This window comes from Channa argus, chromosome 2 (assembly GCF_033026475.1).
Source record: "Channa argus isolate prfri chromosome 2, Channa argus male v1.0, whole genome shotgun sequence".
Classification (NCBI taxonomy): Eukaryota; Metazoa; Chordata; class Actinopteri; order Anabantiformes; family Channidae; genus Channa; species Channa argus.
The window spans coordinates 7,659,766-7,678,438 of NC_090198.1; the positions used below are offsets into that span (position 1 = coordinate 7,659,766).

The window sequence follows — 18,673 nt, forward strand, 5'->3', positions numbered from 1 at the left end:
CCGTAGCAGAAAAACGTAACGAGCTAATTCAGTCACCCACATCTACACATGCAACCTTTATGTCATCATTGCTGTTTTCTCTGCCATCATCTCAACATCTTGGAGTGTTGCCATGGCTATTGTTTATTTGATGAAAAAACAGAAGTTCACGAGAAGGAAATCTGCTTCTGGTCAGGGTGGATTGGGCCCTAGTCTTCCCTCTAGTGGGTAACATTGTAAATCCCACAGACGTATATGAAAAGTACGAGAGCAGTGTGAAGAATGACACCAACATTGCAGCCATCTAAGTGTATAGCAAGGAAAAGAAGCAAGTATATCACTGCTGTTACCTCCTACACAGTATCCATTTTATGTAATTGCTCTTCATTTTTTGCTACAACCTCTTCACATCCCAACAAACACACTGAGCATGTTGGTACATTAACATTCAGTATTTATAGATAGATAGATAACTGGACTTCTCCCAGGGTGTTTCTTATGTCTGGACAATATCATAACAGATGTATTAATGATCATTCCTTTCCACAGCTGTGCCAACACACTGTAAGCAGTCTATAAGAATATAACACTTCTGTGTTCAACTTTTTTACATAATTTAAATAAAATTATTTAATTTTAGGAAAAGAAAGCATTTGATCTATTTGATCTGAGGTAGGTTTCCATCTAGGAGTGTCAGGCTTGTTTGCCAGATCCAGGTATCTCTGTGCCAACTGTTGGACCTTGGTGAAAGCAGCATTAGCGCAGTGCTTAATAAACACGAACAAGTCAGGCCAGCAATTAGGAAGATGTTTAGTTTCTGTTTTGGTATCTAAATATTGCTTTATTTGTAACAAAACCCTGTTTCTCTAGAATTGTTAATACAGGAGGACATGTTGATGAGTGCTGAGCTAACCGGAATGTCTATGTTTGGATATGTGCAGGTTTGAGCTGATGCGAATGTGTTGGCAGTACAATCCTAAGATGCGTCCATCCTTCGTGGAGATCATCAGCAGCATAAAAGATGAGCTGGAACCGTCTTTTAAAGAAGTCAGTTTTTTCCACAGTGCTGATAACAAGCCCGCCGATGTGCCACAGCTCCATCTAGAAAAGATGGACAATGCTGCTGAAGTTCCTCTGGAACCCCCTTCTTCCACACAGTCACAGCAAACCCCAGTGTCCCACCAGACCCCTCCCTCCTCAAACTCTGAGGCTCCACCCGCCCCTTCATTACCCCCAAGCTCCCCATCTTCTCCTTGTACATCGACCGCTGCAACGGACAAGCAGCCTTCTGGCCAGCAGGCAGCCAATGGGCTGTCAGGGCCGGCCCTTGCAGCAGGAGCAGGTCTTGGGTCAGGCACAGGCGTCACGATGCGACCGTCTCTTGAGGAACTGCCGCCGTATGCGCACATGAATGGAGGACGTAAAAACGAGCGTGCCATGCCCCTCCCACAGTCCTCTGCCTGCTGATGGAACAGAGACACCCACCAGACTGCAAACCCTGCCACCTGCTGCTGTGCAGAACCTGATGTCACAATGAGTGAGATCTTTTTTTTTTTTATATATAATTAATATTAAATACAGTGAAACCATGTCCACCAGATGGGTGTGGCTACTCAGTGAAGAGCAAAGAAGTTGGTCAATGTTCTGCTGTAAGTCCACACACTTTTTTTTTTCCTATTCTAGTTTTGGTTTCTACCAGCTGGCTGTCAGCCTTGCTGCTGAGTAGGAAGACCAAAAAGATAAACAGTAAAAGAAAAAAATAATATTTCAGGGGGGATCTCTCTCTAAATATGGCTGAACTTATTTTATAAATTGTTTGTTACTTTTATATGTATTTCCAAATGGGGAAAATGTGTAGCCTTTATAAATGACTGGTGGTGTGGTTGCTTTTGGGCGGGCATTATGATGAAACTGTTAAGCATATCTAATGAAGAAAAAGCACTTCAAAGGAGTCAGCATCTCCGTTGGCTGCAGGCTGTAGACTGAGTATCAGCATAATGCTAGGCTAACAGTCAGTCAGCTAAAATAAACAGCCAGAGGAAGAATAATCCAATTTGCCAAATTTGTTGCCAAATTTTCCTTTTTAATAAATGATCTTTTTCTGCAGTCTGTAATTCTCCAACACACCAGAATGAAAACGGAACCAAAAAGCCCTTTGATCTGCTACAATGCCGTTTCTAAAATCTGTGATCAAAGGGATTTTCATTTCCCTCTACAGTCCTACATCACTCTGCTATTGCTGTTTGATATCAACAGCTACTTTACTTTATCAAATTGACACTATAGACCTCGCAGAGCCACTTCCTGTCACAAAGTGCTGTTGTGTTACAGTTTAACCATCAGATCCAATCACTAATAACAAAAACCTCAAAGCGAGGACTGCAGAGGGAAAAGCATAAAGTGGAAAATACGAACACTAGATCTATGACGTCTCTGTTAGGTTCAGAGGTGTCCTTGTATACAAACAGTTATTTTTTTAGACTTGTCATCAGTCTCCAACATTTCCAATATCTCTATGTGGGCAGAGCATTTATGTACACACCAGTTGTTTATGTCACTTTTTCTAACTTTTATACTGTTGGAGACTTTCATTGTGTACAGAAAGAAGCTGCTATTCCTTATTTCTCTTGTGGTTGTAATATAGTTAATATCTATATATATAAAAAGAGAAGAAACTGCTTCAGGTTGGATCTAAAAACATTTCCACTACAGTCCATTTTTTTAATGCTTTGTTTCTGCATTTGCATTAAAGGTACGAACATTTGCCTTGTGTTTTGGAACACCGGTAACTTACCTTCCCTACTGACTAGAGGACAATGATGGTGTGAGTGGCCATTGATGTTCTTGTCTTCTTAAGGGATTTCTAAACCTCTGTCCCTGGACCTCCTCTACCCATTAATCATACTCAGACGTCAAACGTCACTGCTAAGTCCCAACTAAATCTCAGGGCAAAGAGAGTTAAATTTTTTTCTACTTTACTATTATGTGCTCTCATACCCAGAGACCACCAGTCTGGTGGGTGTCTAATTCTTTGTTCCGTTGACTCTGCTAATGCATTTTCTTTGATCATTGTATAGGAGCAGTGTTTCTTATTACAGTCTGAATCCTGAATTGGGTTTTCCAATATAATAGGTCCTCGCATTTCATATGGAGGCTCAATACTGACAAAATATAGTAACTTTATAAGTCAAAAATATGCTGCTTTTGTCAATAAATAACAGGTTGTTAAATACTAGAAATAACACACGATGCGTATATTTTAGTGCCATGTTGACAAAATAAACTATTAGTATCTAAAGACATTTTACTAGCTAATTTCTTTCAAGTTCGGAATGTAGCTATTTGTCATCAGGTCTTAGTTTTCTAATTTCCACACAATTTTTTGCCTCCGTTTTACTTAGCAAACTAGCTGAAGCTAACCTTCATCTTAAAGCCATACTAACCAGTGCATGTAATGTTAGATTTTACTATACTGTGCTTAACAGTGCTTTTGCATCCAGATGTAAACTCTGAGTTAGCTAAATAATGCCACTCGGAACAATTTACTTTAGTTTATGAGTCAGTAATTGACATGTTGCTGCAGACGAACTCCAAACCCTATTTTCACTGTAGTTCATGATTAAAAACATGCAGTTGAAAATCATTTTTATTAAGATTATAGGATGTGTCCTTTTAAGCAGTGATAGCAAATTCACTTTGTTAGCATACTTGTTTAACATAGTTGTTATTCTTAAATTCATTTCAGTAAGCTTGATAAAAGGTTGGATCTCTCACTTGATCCACTGATGTAACAGACAAATTTGATGAATTGCTATGCTAATTATGCCGGGTTATGGTAATATCTTTACTCTAAGCTTGAAAAATAGAAAATGTTCTCAGTGAAACAGGAAGTGTAAAGTGGAAGTTTTTATTTACTTATATAACAGCAATATTATTAATATATTATTGATGACTTCTGGTATATTTTTGACTTGTCTGTTAATCTTTTTTTACATTTTGTCAGCGTCAGGGCTCTATATGATTTGTGTTGTATAATAACACTGACTCTAGTGTACAAAGTAAATGCGAGTAGAATTTATTTACTGTAGCAGCAAGTCAACATTACTTTGGAGGCAAGATACAAAAATGGTACAAAAAAAGTCTGGATATTTTCACTTTGTGCTAATCGACATCCCTCTTGAACCAAGGGTGGTTTTCTGTATGCTGCTGGAGTTATCCACATTATTTATCTTTTTTTTTCACATATCAACATGTTTGTAGAGGAAAGTTCAGTTGGGCTGAAAGCTAAGTATAATGACCTAAAAGCACTAAGAGATTTTTAAAAATGTTTTAGGAGAAAAGAATTTCACAGCTGTGAGTGACAGGAAAGGATTTGTACGAGGAACAAATGCAGTTACAGCCTTTCTCTTCTCCTGAACTTGTTCTTTTGTCGCATTTAAATTCAACAAGACACGTTTGGTTCTAAAACCATTAAGAGATCCCAGTGTTGAACATGAAGCAGACTGTGTTATAAAGATTTACTGGAGAAACCCATCAGTAAAACACGATGAGTGTAATCAGAGAGGACCATGTGGAATAGAGTTTAAAGGCTCATTCACCTCAAAATGTTACATTTGGATCCCGGATGTTTTTGGGTTATTGTTATTTTTTGTGAAATGTAAATCACTGTACAAATTCCCCACAATCTTTTTTTTCTCTTCTGATATTTTGATGTTCTTTTACTACTTTGGGGGAAGGTTTTGTTGTTATTCCTTCAACCATCCATCTACCTCACTGTTTATTTTTTTTTGTTTATGTTTGTTTTAAGAGATATCAATCTATATATGTGTAGAGAAAAACAAAAATGTAATTTCTGTTGTCTGGCTATTCTGAGGATCTTACTGAGTGCTGTTAATATGATCAAATTCAAACCACAAACCACACCATCCTGGACGGGGAGGCGGATGCAGAAATATGATGACGAATAGGGAAAACCTGCTTGAGGAGGGTCACTGTTTCTCTCTGTTCTGCACATAATCAGCAAATTCTTCAGGGTCCTCTTGTTTTCTTGGAGTGTGGTTTATTCTGATGAGGAGCTGTTAGGACCATGGAAGAAGAAAGGAAGTGCAGTCATGCCGTTAGAGGCTGCAGTGTTTCTCCCTTGTTAAACTTCCCGACCTACACACCTTTCCCACGCTCCCCTCCCCCTCACCACCTCTCACAGTCCCTGTGTAGCGCTTTGGTTTCAAACCTACGGCCTGTGGCTCTCATGCATTGCCATTACAGTTGAATCACAGTGGCATGAATAATTTTTTATTTATGTATGTATTTTTTTTTTAAAGTTGCTTGATGATCTTTGAAGTGTGCAGTTGTTTATTTTACAATGCTTCCAGCTGTTAAAGAAGCATTTCCAGAGTATTTAAATACACTTCTAATCATCTCAGTGAAAAAATGTCTGCTATATGATTAAAACTAACCCATTTCCAAAGTTGCAACTATATTTTCCATGCAGGTAGCCAGAACATGATGTATGTACTTGCCCTGTTTGTAAAGCACACACAAAATGTAGATGTTATTTTTTATGAAAATGTAAAATAATGCAGTGTAACATACTTATTAAAAAAATCTCTCTATATATATATTTATAAATATGATATTTTTTGTTTTTGTATTCTGGCTACCATCTTTGTTTGGAGAAGGAATCAGTGAAAAACAATTTATAAGCAGGTTGAAAATCCTTTTTTTTTTCTTTTTTTCTTTTCAGATTACCTTCAGAACAGTAGTACTGCAGGTGTTTGGATTGTATGTTTTGAAGTAAAAAAAACAACAACAGATGCTTAGCTCTGCAACTAGAATGTAATAGTAATACATGAGAGGCACAAACTGGGACTATCAGAAGTCCAGATCTGCAACTTTGTTAGTACTATGTGTTTAATTAGATAGACTGATCTTTTTCCAGGCAGAAAGCGAACTGAAAAGGCGTTTCTGTAGGTACACTGGTTCATATTCAACACGACACATGAATTACTGCTGCTGCTATACCTTAATTAAAACAAGACTTGTTTCTTTCCCCTTCCAAACATTTCAGTATCCTCTGCAACAGTTCGTGAACTCATAGGGTAATATGCTATCCTGCGTACTCATACTGGCTTGAATGTCCACTGCAAGCTGTTTCTTTGCTGTTGATAATAAGAGAAGTCATTTGGAGTACGAGTTGGAGTACGAGGTAGAATACGTTCACAACATCATCTGGTTTCTTTAAGGCTGTTTGCTTGTGACCTGAGAGCTAGATAACAATCTGTACTGGTTTTTATTAAACACCTCTGGTTACTAGCTGGTTATTGTTTTTCATTTTAAATATTATTTCCCCTTTGTACTGTGGTTGAAAAGACTTTGGTGCCATGGTGATTGTAATCCCAATCAAAACCATCCCTACTGTATTTCTTTTTTTTTTGTTTTTTTGTTTCTGGTTTAGGTTCTGATTCAGTCATCCTCCCACAGCAAACGAATCAGTTTGTACTGACATATGGGGTCAGGATGGTCATTTCAGTGTTTGTGGTCTGATGTTTGCCTCATTTTTTTTTTTTTTTACCACTGTAACACCTCACAGGACAGACATCAAATCAATTTTGTTTTTTCCTTTATTTGTTACAATGATGGCCAATTTGTTACCAGGTTTTTCATGTAAACTATTCATAGCCTTCCAAGTCTTTCATTTATATTGGAATTTTATTCTATTGTTAGACAGAGGTTTCATTTTGGCTTTCTTTTGTACATGCTGTTGTAAGACTTATTTCCTGTTATCAATATTTTATGACTACTGGGGAAAAAAATTTTGGCTGAAGGAAAAGAGAATGTCTGTTTCTCTGGTTCTTTTTTTTCTACACGTTTAAGATGAATAAAAATGTATGCAAACAGTTCCACTGTTTATCTTTTTCCGTAAGTTAGTGTACTTTATTTGTTGTTTCATAATTTCAGAAGCCAAATTGATATATTTACTGATGTTCAGGTCAAATGAAAGACAAATCCTGAACAAAATTTGCAAGTTTTCCACTTTGAGAAGTAGGGACAGAAACTAGGGATGAAGCAGGTATATGTTTACATATTTAGTAGTAGGTCAGTGCTATGATGATTCCAGTACAAACTATGATGTAATTTTATTTTTTTTTTTTAGACCTACAGTTAAATGCCTAATAGGCATTTCTCACTATTTGTTTGGACAGGGTTGTCAGTTCGTTGTGTTCATTTTGTTGAAAACTCACAGGGGACAACATGGACTTCCACCAGGAACCAAGGGGCACAGATAGAAAAGATGATGCCATGGAGGCTAACTTACAGGCAATCAGGCAACAGCTCGATTCCATGAACCTCCAAATTCTTGAGCTCAATAATCAGCTCCAGAGCTTGAGTTTGGAGAAGGAATATCACCATGTAAAGGCAGAGGGAAGTGCTGTAGAGTGAAATGTGGAGGCCTCCAAAAACAACTTAAAGACTTGCAGGAAAAAGTCTGAAATGAACCTTCTTTGTAGGAAAAGGTTGCTGCATTGAAGAAGGCTAAAAAGGCCAAGCCAGCGAAATGGGAAATTCTGGTGCTTAAGGAGTGTCATCAACACGTCAAAGCTTTGGATGTTGCAAAAGGGGAGAATGAACCGATTAGTCAAAAGAATGATGCTTTGCAATGTGAGATGTACAAAATCTACAAGGAGCTCCAGAAGGATAGTGCTGTGTAAGATGAAGGACCCAATTCAAGCACCCAAAAAAGGCCCTGACGCGCAAAAACTAAGCCCTGAGCCAGGAACTCAGAACTTTCTACAAAGCCTATAAAGATGTAAATATTTGGGGTGATCTCTGTAGGGAAAGGAAGGTCCACATGGATGCTTTGATGAAAGAAAACGGCAGTTCGGAAAAGCAAATCAAAGATGCCGACAGATCCAGCTTTAAAAAAAGCTGCTTAGGACACGGGAGAACAGGACACAAACAACCTGAGACAACCTAATAACACACAGTGTAAACAAATTGAGAAGCTTTAACAGAAATCGGACAAAGAACTAGTTTTGGATCGGGTTGTGTGCAGTGATGGAGATGAGAAGACACCGAAACAGAAGTGAGCATAATTCCTTAAAAGACCAAATTCAGGATCTGAGCACCTCTGAAAAAAAATAGGAAGTGCAATAGCACTCCATCACATTTCAGCTTTTTAGAGTGACCCCCAACTTTCTAATTCTGTAAATGTATTAAGTTCTGTTATGCAATATTTTAATACATTTGCCAATTCATTCATGATTATTGTTGTATTGTTTAGACTGTTTCCCTTAGAAAAGTTTAGATACTGATTTCTGATTGTTTATTTTTTGCATACATGCACATGATTTCTGTCATTTACTCTTGATGCACATGCCTGATGTCACTGATCAACAGTGCATGTTGAGGGTCAAATGGTCCTGCAGTCAGAGGGAGTGGGTGACAGTGATCACTACTAAAAAAAAAAAAACCCACAATAAAATGCAGATTGAATTTAGACTTATTTATAACAATTATTAGTTGAGTCTCATTCTGCAGCTAGCTTAATTTTCAAAAGGTGTCTATTGTAACTTTAATGTCAATGGTTCAATGCGTAAGCAGTACTTTGGTGGTGCAGCTTAAGGTCTGACAAGCAGTACGGAACCGTCCGTGTCACAGGGTCTTTGAGAGAGTGTCTGTAAAATTGGAATATCATAAAGAAAACCTTGGGGGAGTTTAATTGAATTCATTTGACACAAACATGTACTTCAACTCATGCATGAAATGGTTAGAATAATACTGGACGGACATACAGGACCAATTCATCTGTTTTGGCTGTTCACTGAAGACATTTAGGTTTTGAGATCAAAAATTAGATTTGAGACGAAAATTCAGAATATCAGCTTTGATGTGGGGGTATTTAAACCTAAATGCATTCAAAAGCCAGAGAGTCTAGTACAGTACATACGAGATGCAGTTTCACCCTTTTAACGACGGGTGGCAGCGAAACACCAGCGGCATCACGTCTGCTGCGAAATGAGAAAGGAAGCTGCGTGGTATCTAAGGGAGTTCTGGCTCTTTTCAAAGATTTGGCCCTTTTGGCTCTGCTACCTTAAAAGAACTAGCTCTTAGGGCTTAATTTAGTATCACTAAATAGGTAGATGGAGACGTATGTATAAACGTACCTATGACGTCACCAATGACATCACATAACTGCCTTTGAAGTTTTTCTAACCATTTGTCAAGGAAACAATGTTTGTTTACAGTACTGGAGCTAACCTACTGTTGTGGACAACAAGGTAGTAGTGGAAAGCTGAGTGTGTACCTGTGGTGGTACTTGGTTTCTTACTTTGCTCTGTGGGATTATTTTGTTATCCGCTAAATTGGAACGTGGAACTCGATAAACTACAAGAATTTCTGGAGTGGATAATTTATGGACCACCGGACCCAAGTAAGTCTCCCTCTATACCTAATTTTTATGCGTGTGTTTTTTTTTATTACAAAAACTATTGCTATTGTTTAACATTTTAATCAAACCTTTAAATGTAACAAATGAACACAGAACCACAGCAAACAAATCAAATGTATAAAGACCAAAGTCTTAACGTTATGACGTCTGCCCCCCTTCCTTCTTGCACATAATGGTACCTTCACATAATGGCCGGCCCAGTCTGTCCTCATATGTGATTGGCCGCATGGTGTTCCCGTCAAAATAAAGTCCCGCCCCTGTCTGTCGCTTCTCCGTCGCCACAAAGAATCCGGCTCATTAGTGAACGTCACTTCACTACTGGGCGGTGACGTTTGACGGTCAGTGACGTCGTACGTTGTTTACGGCAGATGACTGTTGCTGTTCACCAACCCTTGACTTAGTGTGTTTTTTTCTAGTCATACAATTAGCAAAAGGCTTCTCATGAATGCATGTGGGAATTAAAGTTGAATAAAATGGTCTTGTTCAAATAAGGTAATCAAGTGCTTTTCTAAGACTTAACGTAACGGGCTAATGTCAGCTACTTGCTGTAGCTTGTAAGCTAACAGTGCTAGAAATGACAGATTAAAACTCTGACATGGGAACATAATATTAGTGCAGCCTGGCATCGTTTAGCTAACTCAACCATGGCTTCAAGCTGCGGTGCATTTTTTCTGGGTGTTTTGAATGTGTAGACGGTTTCTAAAGAAGCCCCTGCCTCCTCCTGTATAGCTTGTCAGTGAAGCACTTCGTTACAGAGAGCAATTAAAAGTTCGTTTCACATTTTGCATATCACTGCTGCATGTTCTTAAGGATGTTACATTTTGAAATAATTCTATATTGTGTAAATGCACAAAACCTACTCGGTGCATCAATTACAATTACTGCAGTATGGTACAGTAAGATACTTAATTGCAAAAATGAAAAAGACATTGCTGTCTTATAGCGGTTACGTTGATGTGTTTTTGTTTTAGGTAATGCCAGAGACGAAAGAGACATCGCTAAGTCTCCTCCATCAGCGAGGAGTGGTCGCCTCCGACATGGCAACTGAACTCCATGAGACTATTTTCATGGCCAAGCAGGAGCGCCACAAAAACCTCTTTCTTAACTACAAAAACCTGAATATTTTCCCGGTAGAGCTGCTGAAAGATGAAGGCCTGCAGTTTTTGGAGAGACTCTACATGAAGAGGAACTCACTCACTACACTGGTATCTACACAGTACACAATTACCATGTCATAAACCAATGCCACTGCTCAAATGCAGTGGTGGACATGGTATTTCACAAGTGTATTCCCTGTTAGATTCACTAATTATTTCTGCTTTGTCCTCTGTCTCTCAGCCTGATAATCTTGCTCAGAAACTCCCAAATCTAATTGAACTGTAAGTATACAGCCAAACCATGGTTTTGGTGCAAAGATCATACTAATTTAAAATTACTATGTTATTCAACAGAAAACTTGATGGAGGTTCATTGAAACCTTACTTTGTGGTTTGTGTTTATTATGGCCTCGTATATGAAAAACAAGTGCTATGAGTGTAGCTACAAATATCAACAAACACACTTTTTCTAAGATGGTAAAACGCAAACAGTCATGATCTTTTGTGTCTTTATTGAATGCACCCATAAAACTTAGAAAATGTATTACCATTACTTTTTCTTGTGACCGTGTTAGTGGTCTTCTTAAATAGTAACATTTTGTTTTCCTTTTAAGGTATTTGCACTCAAACAACATAGCCATTATTCCTGAAGGTAAGGTCCTGTCTATGCCACTGTCTAACTAATTTAGGAAGACACTTAATAAATCAGATGGTGTAAGAATTTAAACTAAACGTGAATCATTTCTATGCTGACTCACTTATAGAGGCAGCATAGAAAGGATTTTGACTCATTGTCAATGGAGCAGTTAGAAGTTGCTGAACATGAGTTTCTGAAGCTGTTGTTTGATTTTTAGCTATTGGGAACCTGGCCAGGCTGCAGTCATTAGACCTGAGCAATAATGCTCTCCAGCTACTTTGTCCAGAGATTGGACGACTGAGGTCTCTACGTCACCTAAGACTGTCTAATAACCAGCTGAAATACCTTCCTCCAGGTAAAACTCAACAGCTGCTCGTCTTGTTTTTATTCTTTACAGTCCTTTTCAAGTGCAAATAGTTTATTTCATGTTGTCACTCATGTTAATTGTGATTTTAAAAAACACAATTAACATTAAGTAAACCTGAAGACCACAGCACAATAAAGTGCCCAAAACGGGAACAAGTCTTAATACTTTGTGGAGACAGTGCATACTTTCTTAAGGACCATGAAAGGATCTCCTGTGGTGTTCTGTGGAGCACTTGAGGATCAGTCGCAGAACAGAACCAGCCCTCCGTTATTAGTCTTGTCTGTCACCTTCATATTGCTGCCGGCATGAAAAAACAAGTGGTTTTCAACAACAAAAAAGGTTTTTATTCATCCTAAGATATGAAAAACAAGTTACAAAAAATCACGGTCAACAAAACCAAACTAGCCTTAACTGAATTTAGTCAATTTATCTCTACATAAACACACAAACCCAAACTAAGGAACCAACAAACTCAACACACAGGGGGACTTTAAAATGGCTGATCCGATTATTGAAGACACACAAGGGGTAACTGAAAGACAAAAACTCACAATTAACTTTCAAAGAACAAAAAATAACGATAAATCTATCTGATGCAAATACTGAAATTATTATCCAAAACAACTATATCACATAACTACCATAACATAGCTAAGTGATCAAAAAAACCTAAAAAATGAAACTACAATTCCCCATTTAGGAAGTAGGCTTTTGGTACTGTCCAATTAGCCACTTCTTCAATTTAAGTGTAATGTCCCTCCAGCAGCAGAAGCCCACACCAACACCACCAGCACCAGCAACTTGAGAAGTGTTAATTAATCTTAAGCAAAAATAATGTAACTGAAGTGTGACGGCAGTGATGTTAACTAAATGTGCTCACTACAAATACAACTAATGTGCTGCCAACTAAACTAATTTTACAAAAGTGAAATGATTCCTTATTTAATAATCCGTGTACAATAAAATAATGTGTTCAAGCTAAACTAAATTACTAAATGTAGATCAAAGAAACCAAACTGTTTTGTTAAGAGTATTCCTCCCTCTTGCCATCATTTTGCTGCATTTTAATTATATCTGCAGGTAACTGGAAACTGGCATTTTTGGAGGAGCCTTAACATGTGGATCGATAAGAATGCGGTTAAACTTTTTCTGTCTTTCTTGACTATGTGGCTTACGAGACTTCCCAGGCTGTGTCTGTAGCTCGGCAGCAAAGAATATCAAGGCACTGAGGGTTGGGGGACGCAATTCTTAGCTTGGGTTCTTGTAACAGCAACATTACAGCTTTGTTCTGTGCCTAGCAAATCAACTGGACTGGAAGATTGTGGCCCACACCCACTAGAAATAGAAGATTATCAGCTACTTCAACATCTGACAGATATGTCTGCCCTTTTTTCACTGTAGAGATCAGCAGTGGGGTTCACACTGTACATAACAGATTGGGATGGTCTCAAGAGTACAGCTGATATTAGCATGTGCATCCTGCCTGTGCACAAGAATCTGAGTACTGCCAGTGTCAACTAGCGCTCTGAGGTTTCTCCCATTAACCTTTACATAGATGGTTTTCATCAATTGGTTATTATGGGGTAGCAATTTATTAGTCTGTGTACAATAAAATAATGTGTTCAAGGTAAACTAAAGTACTACATGCAAATCCAAACCAAAGCCATCCTGTAATAAGTCAGCAGTGCAGGTGGGTGACCAACATTTAACACCCCTGTGTGGCAGCAGGGGCCATAACAAGCATCCAATCCATAACAACAACACCCGATTCTGTTAATGTCAACCTAGAGACATTTAAATTTGAATGATGTGGTAAAAATGTGCCTCAGGGTTTCAGTACCCTGAGGCTGACTCCATCAGCACCTGCAGGCGTTGTGGGGTGAAGCCTGCATAGCTCTCTCCTCACCTGCTCTGCTGAGAAGGTCATTGCTGCAGAGAAAGGAGTGGTGTTCGAGTCATGCAGGGGTGAGATGTGGGCACTTGTGGTGATCTCCTTAGGGGGTGGATATGAGGCACATCTAATCTATTGTAAAAGGTGTTAAAACCATTAGCTCTATCCACACTCCCCTCTGTCCTCTGGCTGCTGGTCTTATAGCCAGCAGCCAGGTTGTCCTTCAGTTGGAGCCTCTGTTCAAGCCTCTTCCTGCAGCGGACAGTTTTTATACTGAGTTCAGCACAGAAGTTTATGTAATCAACCTATGCAACCAATCCGTGGGCTTAAAACATCTATGCAGCACATCTGTTGCCTCAGCATCTTTTAACCGTTGTTGTTGGTGGGGTGCTGCCTTTGAGGTGGATCAGGTTATCGTTTACCTGCCAAGGGGCGGAAGGGCAGGGGAGGTGTAGGCCTCTTTAACATTTCAGTGTATCAGGTTCAGTGCCTCCCCCCCCCCTTGTGTGGCAATGCACATACTGTGTGGAGGTGTGGAGGTGGGGGGAGGGTCTTGTAGAGGGTTGGATGATTAAAGTCACCAGAGATCATAAAGAAGGTGTCAGTACGTCAGCTCTGGAGTCTGGATGCTAAAATGGCCTGTGATTTGATAATGATAGTATATAGCAAGTGAATGAAATAAAAAATTGGAAAGAAATTTATACTTTAAAGCTTAAATTTACCCCAAATGTTTGATAATTATAGTTGTAGAATTATTTATTACCAGCAGATGGCGACAGAGACGCAGAAGTAAACTGAGCAATGTGCAATTACAGAAACCATAATAACCATCGTAAAACAAGATAAAATCTAACTACTATGTTTAATTAAATAATAGTAATAAAACAGCTTAATAAAATAATTAATTTTATTTTGTTTGTTTTATGGGAAATAGAGGTATAAAGAATGATCTGCCTTCTTTGTTTAGCTCATTTTCTTACGAATAGTTATGTTGCAATGTTCCCACTGATGATCTTTAGTACTTGGTCCAGTCATGTTCCCAGTTAATTTCAAGTGTCATCCAAAATGACTCCATATGGTCAAATACTGTGACACACTGTTTTATGGAACAGCAAAGGTAAATATAACTTTGAGAAGTAGTCAGGTCTTCTTTCTATTCCGGAATATTCTGACATGTTGTGAGCAATAATTACCTGCTCTTTTATTCTGAAAATTGTAGTTGATTTGTTTTTCGAATATAAAACATTTTAAATGACTGTCTCATGTTTGTGGCTTTAGAGATCGGTTACTTGCAGGAACTGGAGACTCTGGACGTGTCCATGAACCAGCTGATGGGTCTACCAGATCGACTGCATCGCTGTCTGTCACTACAGAATCTAACGGTGGACCACAACCTGCTGAGCCACGTTCCCCGACAGCTCTGCTGGCTCCACCGTCTCAGCCAGCTCTCCATGGCTGCTAACCGGCTGACATTTCTTCCACTTGGTCAGTATGTCCCGTTATCTGCGTGTTGCCATGGTGATGTAGATATAGCATGATGGTGAGAGTACTTCTGTGTGTTTCAGACCTGGGCAGATCACGGGAGCTGCAGTTTGTGTTTGTGGACAACAACGTGAACCTAAAAGGCCTCCCATCCTACTTGTATAACAAGGTCATCGGTTGCAGCGGGTAACACAGCTTCCCAGACGGTTACATTTTATATTTTTAGAAGTGGTTTAGATCAGTTCTACCTCCTTTGTCATAGGGCAGTATATGACAGTCATATGTACATGAGTTTATAAATGATGGAGCAACATTGTAGTTTGTAGCATATCAAAGCTTGACCCTTGACTTCACCACAATCAATCAATCTCAAGAAAATTTTAAATAAGTACCTGACCAAGGTTTGGATACTTGTGTAAATGACACATTTCAGTTTTTGTTTTATGTTTTTAAATTTGCAGGAAATGTAAAAACGTATTTTCAATTTATCATTAGGTGTCGATTAATGGGCAAAAAAGGTTTTTTTTGTTTTTTTTTTCTAATTTGCAACACAAAGTGTGTAAAAGCAAAGGGTTCCGAGCGCTTTTTGAACACACTGTTTCTGGTACAGGTGTGGCATGTCATCCCCAGTACGTGAGGGTGACCTGGGTGAGGTGCTGGGCGAGGCGCTGAGTGAGGCTCTGGTCGGGCTTCCAGCTGAAGTCAAGGTTGTGGGCTCAGAGACAGATAATGTTGTTCCCCTGGAGGAGCTGGCCATGAGGGCCTTGCACCGAATTCACCACCACCGCCCGACAGGTGAGGAGCAGTGGTTTTCATATACCGTATATATAAATGTATATGCTGGCAGATGGGTCAGAGTGCAACTGAAAAACAACAACAGTATTGCAAACACTTCCTGTACTGTTTTTTTTAGACCTCAACTTGCTGCCTCCCATCACCCTCCCAAAGAGCCTTCTGGACCTTCTGCAGTTTCCCCTCGGGCACTGTCACCGCTGTAGCCAAGCCATGTTTACCATTGTCTACCCCAAACTCTTTCCCCTCCGTGACACTGCACTAGCAGGAGTGCACCGCAGGTCAGAACCAAAAAAAAAAAAAACGTTGCCGGTTTAAAGATAACTACAATTAGCACTTCCCACCTGAGCACAAATTATTTCACCTGTCTTACATCCCCTTCTCTTCTTTCCTCCACAGGACAACTGTGAGCTTTGTGGCTTATTGCTGCTCCAGTCACTGTCTCCGGAGCTTTAACCTTCAGGGGTGACACCATTTTCTTTGCCCTTTGCACAGTTGAAAAGAAGCTGCTGAGAGGTTTCCTAAAGGTGATATGAAATGACGTGACTGACACTGATAAGCACCACAGAGAAGCACCCTGTGTGGGTGTTTGGTTGGTCAGTTGATGGACAGATGTCTCATAAAGCAACAATACAACACACTTCAGAGTGACCCAAACCTAAATGGTGTGTCTGTCTAGTGTCAACTGGGGGCATTGTATTGTGCTCCATGCAGTGAACATCCATTTATTAACAGAATGTGCCTAGGAAATAACAGAATTAGAGAACGACCACCCCCCTACTCACAAATGAACACTTTTTAAGGAGAACTGTTTGATATTTGGCAAATTCGTAATTTTTCACACAGAATTCTTTTGCAGCAGACAGAGTGTGGATTCGTTTTTGAAAGGTTAGCATTTGTCAGAATGTGTATCGTTTTCAGCACCCTCTTCTTTAGTAATTGTCCAACAGAAGCCACGTGTCTGGTGTTGCTTACCATTTAATGCTTTTAGCGAAAAATACACATAAATGACAAGGCAGCAGACTTGATGGGGTCAAATAATGGCCACATTTCTGAATTTATTTGTCAAAGTCTTAAAACAATTCATGGATTCAACTTCTTATTTTCTTTTAAGTTTACTAGAATTTTATCGGTTTGGGATTTCAGGCTTAAAATGTTCATTACATGTTTAAAGTAAAAACAATAGTAAAACCATTATAAGTAACAAAATCTTCTTAAAAGATACATGAAACACAAATGTCAAAATGTTGGAATGACAGGACGTGTAGTGTCTGCAAACTAACCCAGCTTGGAGGTTGCTTTTATCATCAGTAGAGAGAAAGAGAAAGAAGTATGTTTACTTCAGAGGCACTGTGTAATTCTTTTGTGATGGTGTGTGTTAAAATTATTACTATGTTGTACAGTTCTAATTTATAATTATAATGTTTTGTTTGTGTTGCATTTGACTTTTTTTTGTCAGTAGTTGTACAAACCGGTGTAAATGTACCAACAACTGTTACATCTCTTCATCAGAGGTGGAAATGTAGAACAGTTCTGTCACTACATTTTTATAAAACATATATCTGCAAAAAAAACAAAAAAAAAAACAAAACAGAAGGCTGCCTGGGAATACCAGGGTGCTGTAGGAAACCTACAGGGTGATTTTGTTTGTATCAACTTATTTTTCATTGACAAATCAACCAACGTGTTATGAAGATCAATGTGCTGTGTGGTATATGAATGGTGGAGCAGAGAGCTGAGACACTGGACTGCTCAGATGAGTGTGGTGAGAGTGGGAATCCTCTCCGCCTGGTGCTTCAGCTTTCTGCCCTCCTTTTGGGACTATCATACATCTGTTGAATCCACCAATGAAGTGACACACATACTGAACATACTGCATGTTCATATAAAGCATAGCCAGTGTACATATGCACACACCAAACGCATGATAAAAGCAAACGTGAACACACATCTATATCCAAAATGGAAAGTAGTCGACAATACAGTTAAGTAAAAATGTTTCCGTCCCCTGACTTTAAATTGTCAACAAATATTTCATCAACATAATATTTCATACACATTTAGCTCATACTAAAGTATCTTTATTATCAGAAGTAATAAAAATAGCTAATGTATTAAAAAAAGAACATGATATCAGTGCATAAGTTTGCATCCCCTCTTTGTTCACACTCAGCAGTGTTTGTATCCATATAGGTGCAATTTTAGCCCATCCTTCAAGGCATTTCTAATAATCCCAAATCTACCTGTTTGCTGGGTTGTCTACCATGTACACCTTCTATGAATATTAATTTTTAATTATGTTTTAATCTGGCCACTGGGAAGGCCATGGTAAAACTTAATGTTAATTTGGCTTTGGCTCACTGTCATGTTGTGCCTCTTCATTTTTAGCTTTTTGACTTTGCTGTAAAATCTCCTGATATTGGATTACATTTATTCTGCCTTCCACTTTATACAGAGCTACAGTGCGTGATGCAGACATACGCCCCCAAAACATCAGCCAGCCTCCACCATGTTTGACTGGGGGAATGGTGGAGTGTTGTTTTTCCTCTGCTGCCGACACCTGTGCTAATAATGACCAAATAGTTCTGTGACCACATCATTTCTGTGGTCTTCATATGTTTCTGTGTACTTTTCTCCCAAACAATCCAGACTTGTGCAGACAGTGCTTGACTGTGGACACATGGGATTTTATTCCAGGTCCCCTGTTGTTTGTTTTGGATTATTATGCAAGTTTCCTAGCTCCTCTTTCAGTTATTAACCACCTACTCGTTGAAAAGTGCATCCCTGTTTCTCCCCTTTTTGAATTATGGTTTTCACAGTTGGTACTGGTATCCCTAAAAGCTTAAAAAAAAAAGATATCCCTCTCCACCCATATGGTTTATCCTTTTAATGTTCAGGTCTTTTGAATGTAATTTTCCCTATCCATTGTTTTTGTTGTTCTCACAAGGTTGCTTGAGACCAACCATGGAGATCTAGCCAC

At 38.9% G+C, this 18,673-nt stretch overlaps 2 protein-coding genes across 4 annotated transcripts in view; both read left to right on the forward strand.

Annotated features, from left to right (window-relative positions):
• The window catches only part of LOC137111319 (insulin-like growth factor 1 receptor), a 47,645-nt gene extending 40,769 nt beyond the window's left edge, over nt 1-6,876 (forward strand). For both annotated transcript variants that reach the window (XM_067495084.1, XM_067495083.1), the window contains exon 21: nt 921-6,876. In XM_067495084.1, coding sequence (XP_067351185.1) covers nt 921-1,446 — 526 coding nt within the window. In that variant the 3' untranslated portion in view covers nt 1,447-6,876. The remainder of the gene's footprint in view (nt 1-920) is intronic.
• Nucleotides 6,877-9,266: 2,390 nt separating this feature from the next.
• lrrc28 (leucine rich repeat containing 28) lies at nt 9,267-17,133 on the forward strand. 2 transcript variants are annotated; one of them, XM_067495088.1, is made up of 10 exons: nt 9,267-9,409; nt 10,399-10,632; nt 10,766-10,806; nt 11,139-11,176; nt 11,379-11,516; nt 14,698-14,904; nt 14,985-15,087; nt 15,512-15,696; nt 15,815-15,974; nt 16,093-17,133. In XM_067495088.1, the coding sequence occupies exons 1-10, from the start codon at nt 9,392-9,394 to the stop codon at nt 16,160-16,162; spliced, it is 1,194 nt and encodes a 397-aa protein (XP_067351189.1). In that variant the 5' UTR covers nt 9,267-9,391; the 3' UTR covers nt 16,163-17,133. The 2 variants fall into 2 exon arrangements, with proteins under 2 accessions (XP_067351189.1, XP_067351190.1); XM_067495089.1 differs by lacking the exon at nt 9,267-9,409 and adding an exon at nt 9,754-9,919.
• Nucleotides 17,134-18,673: the final 1,540 nt, after the last annotated feature.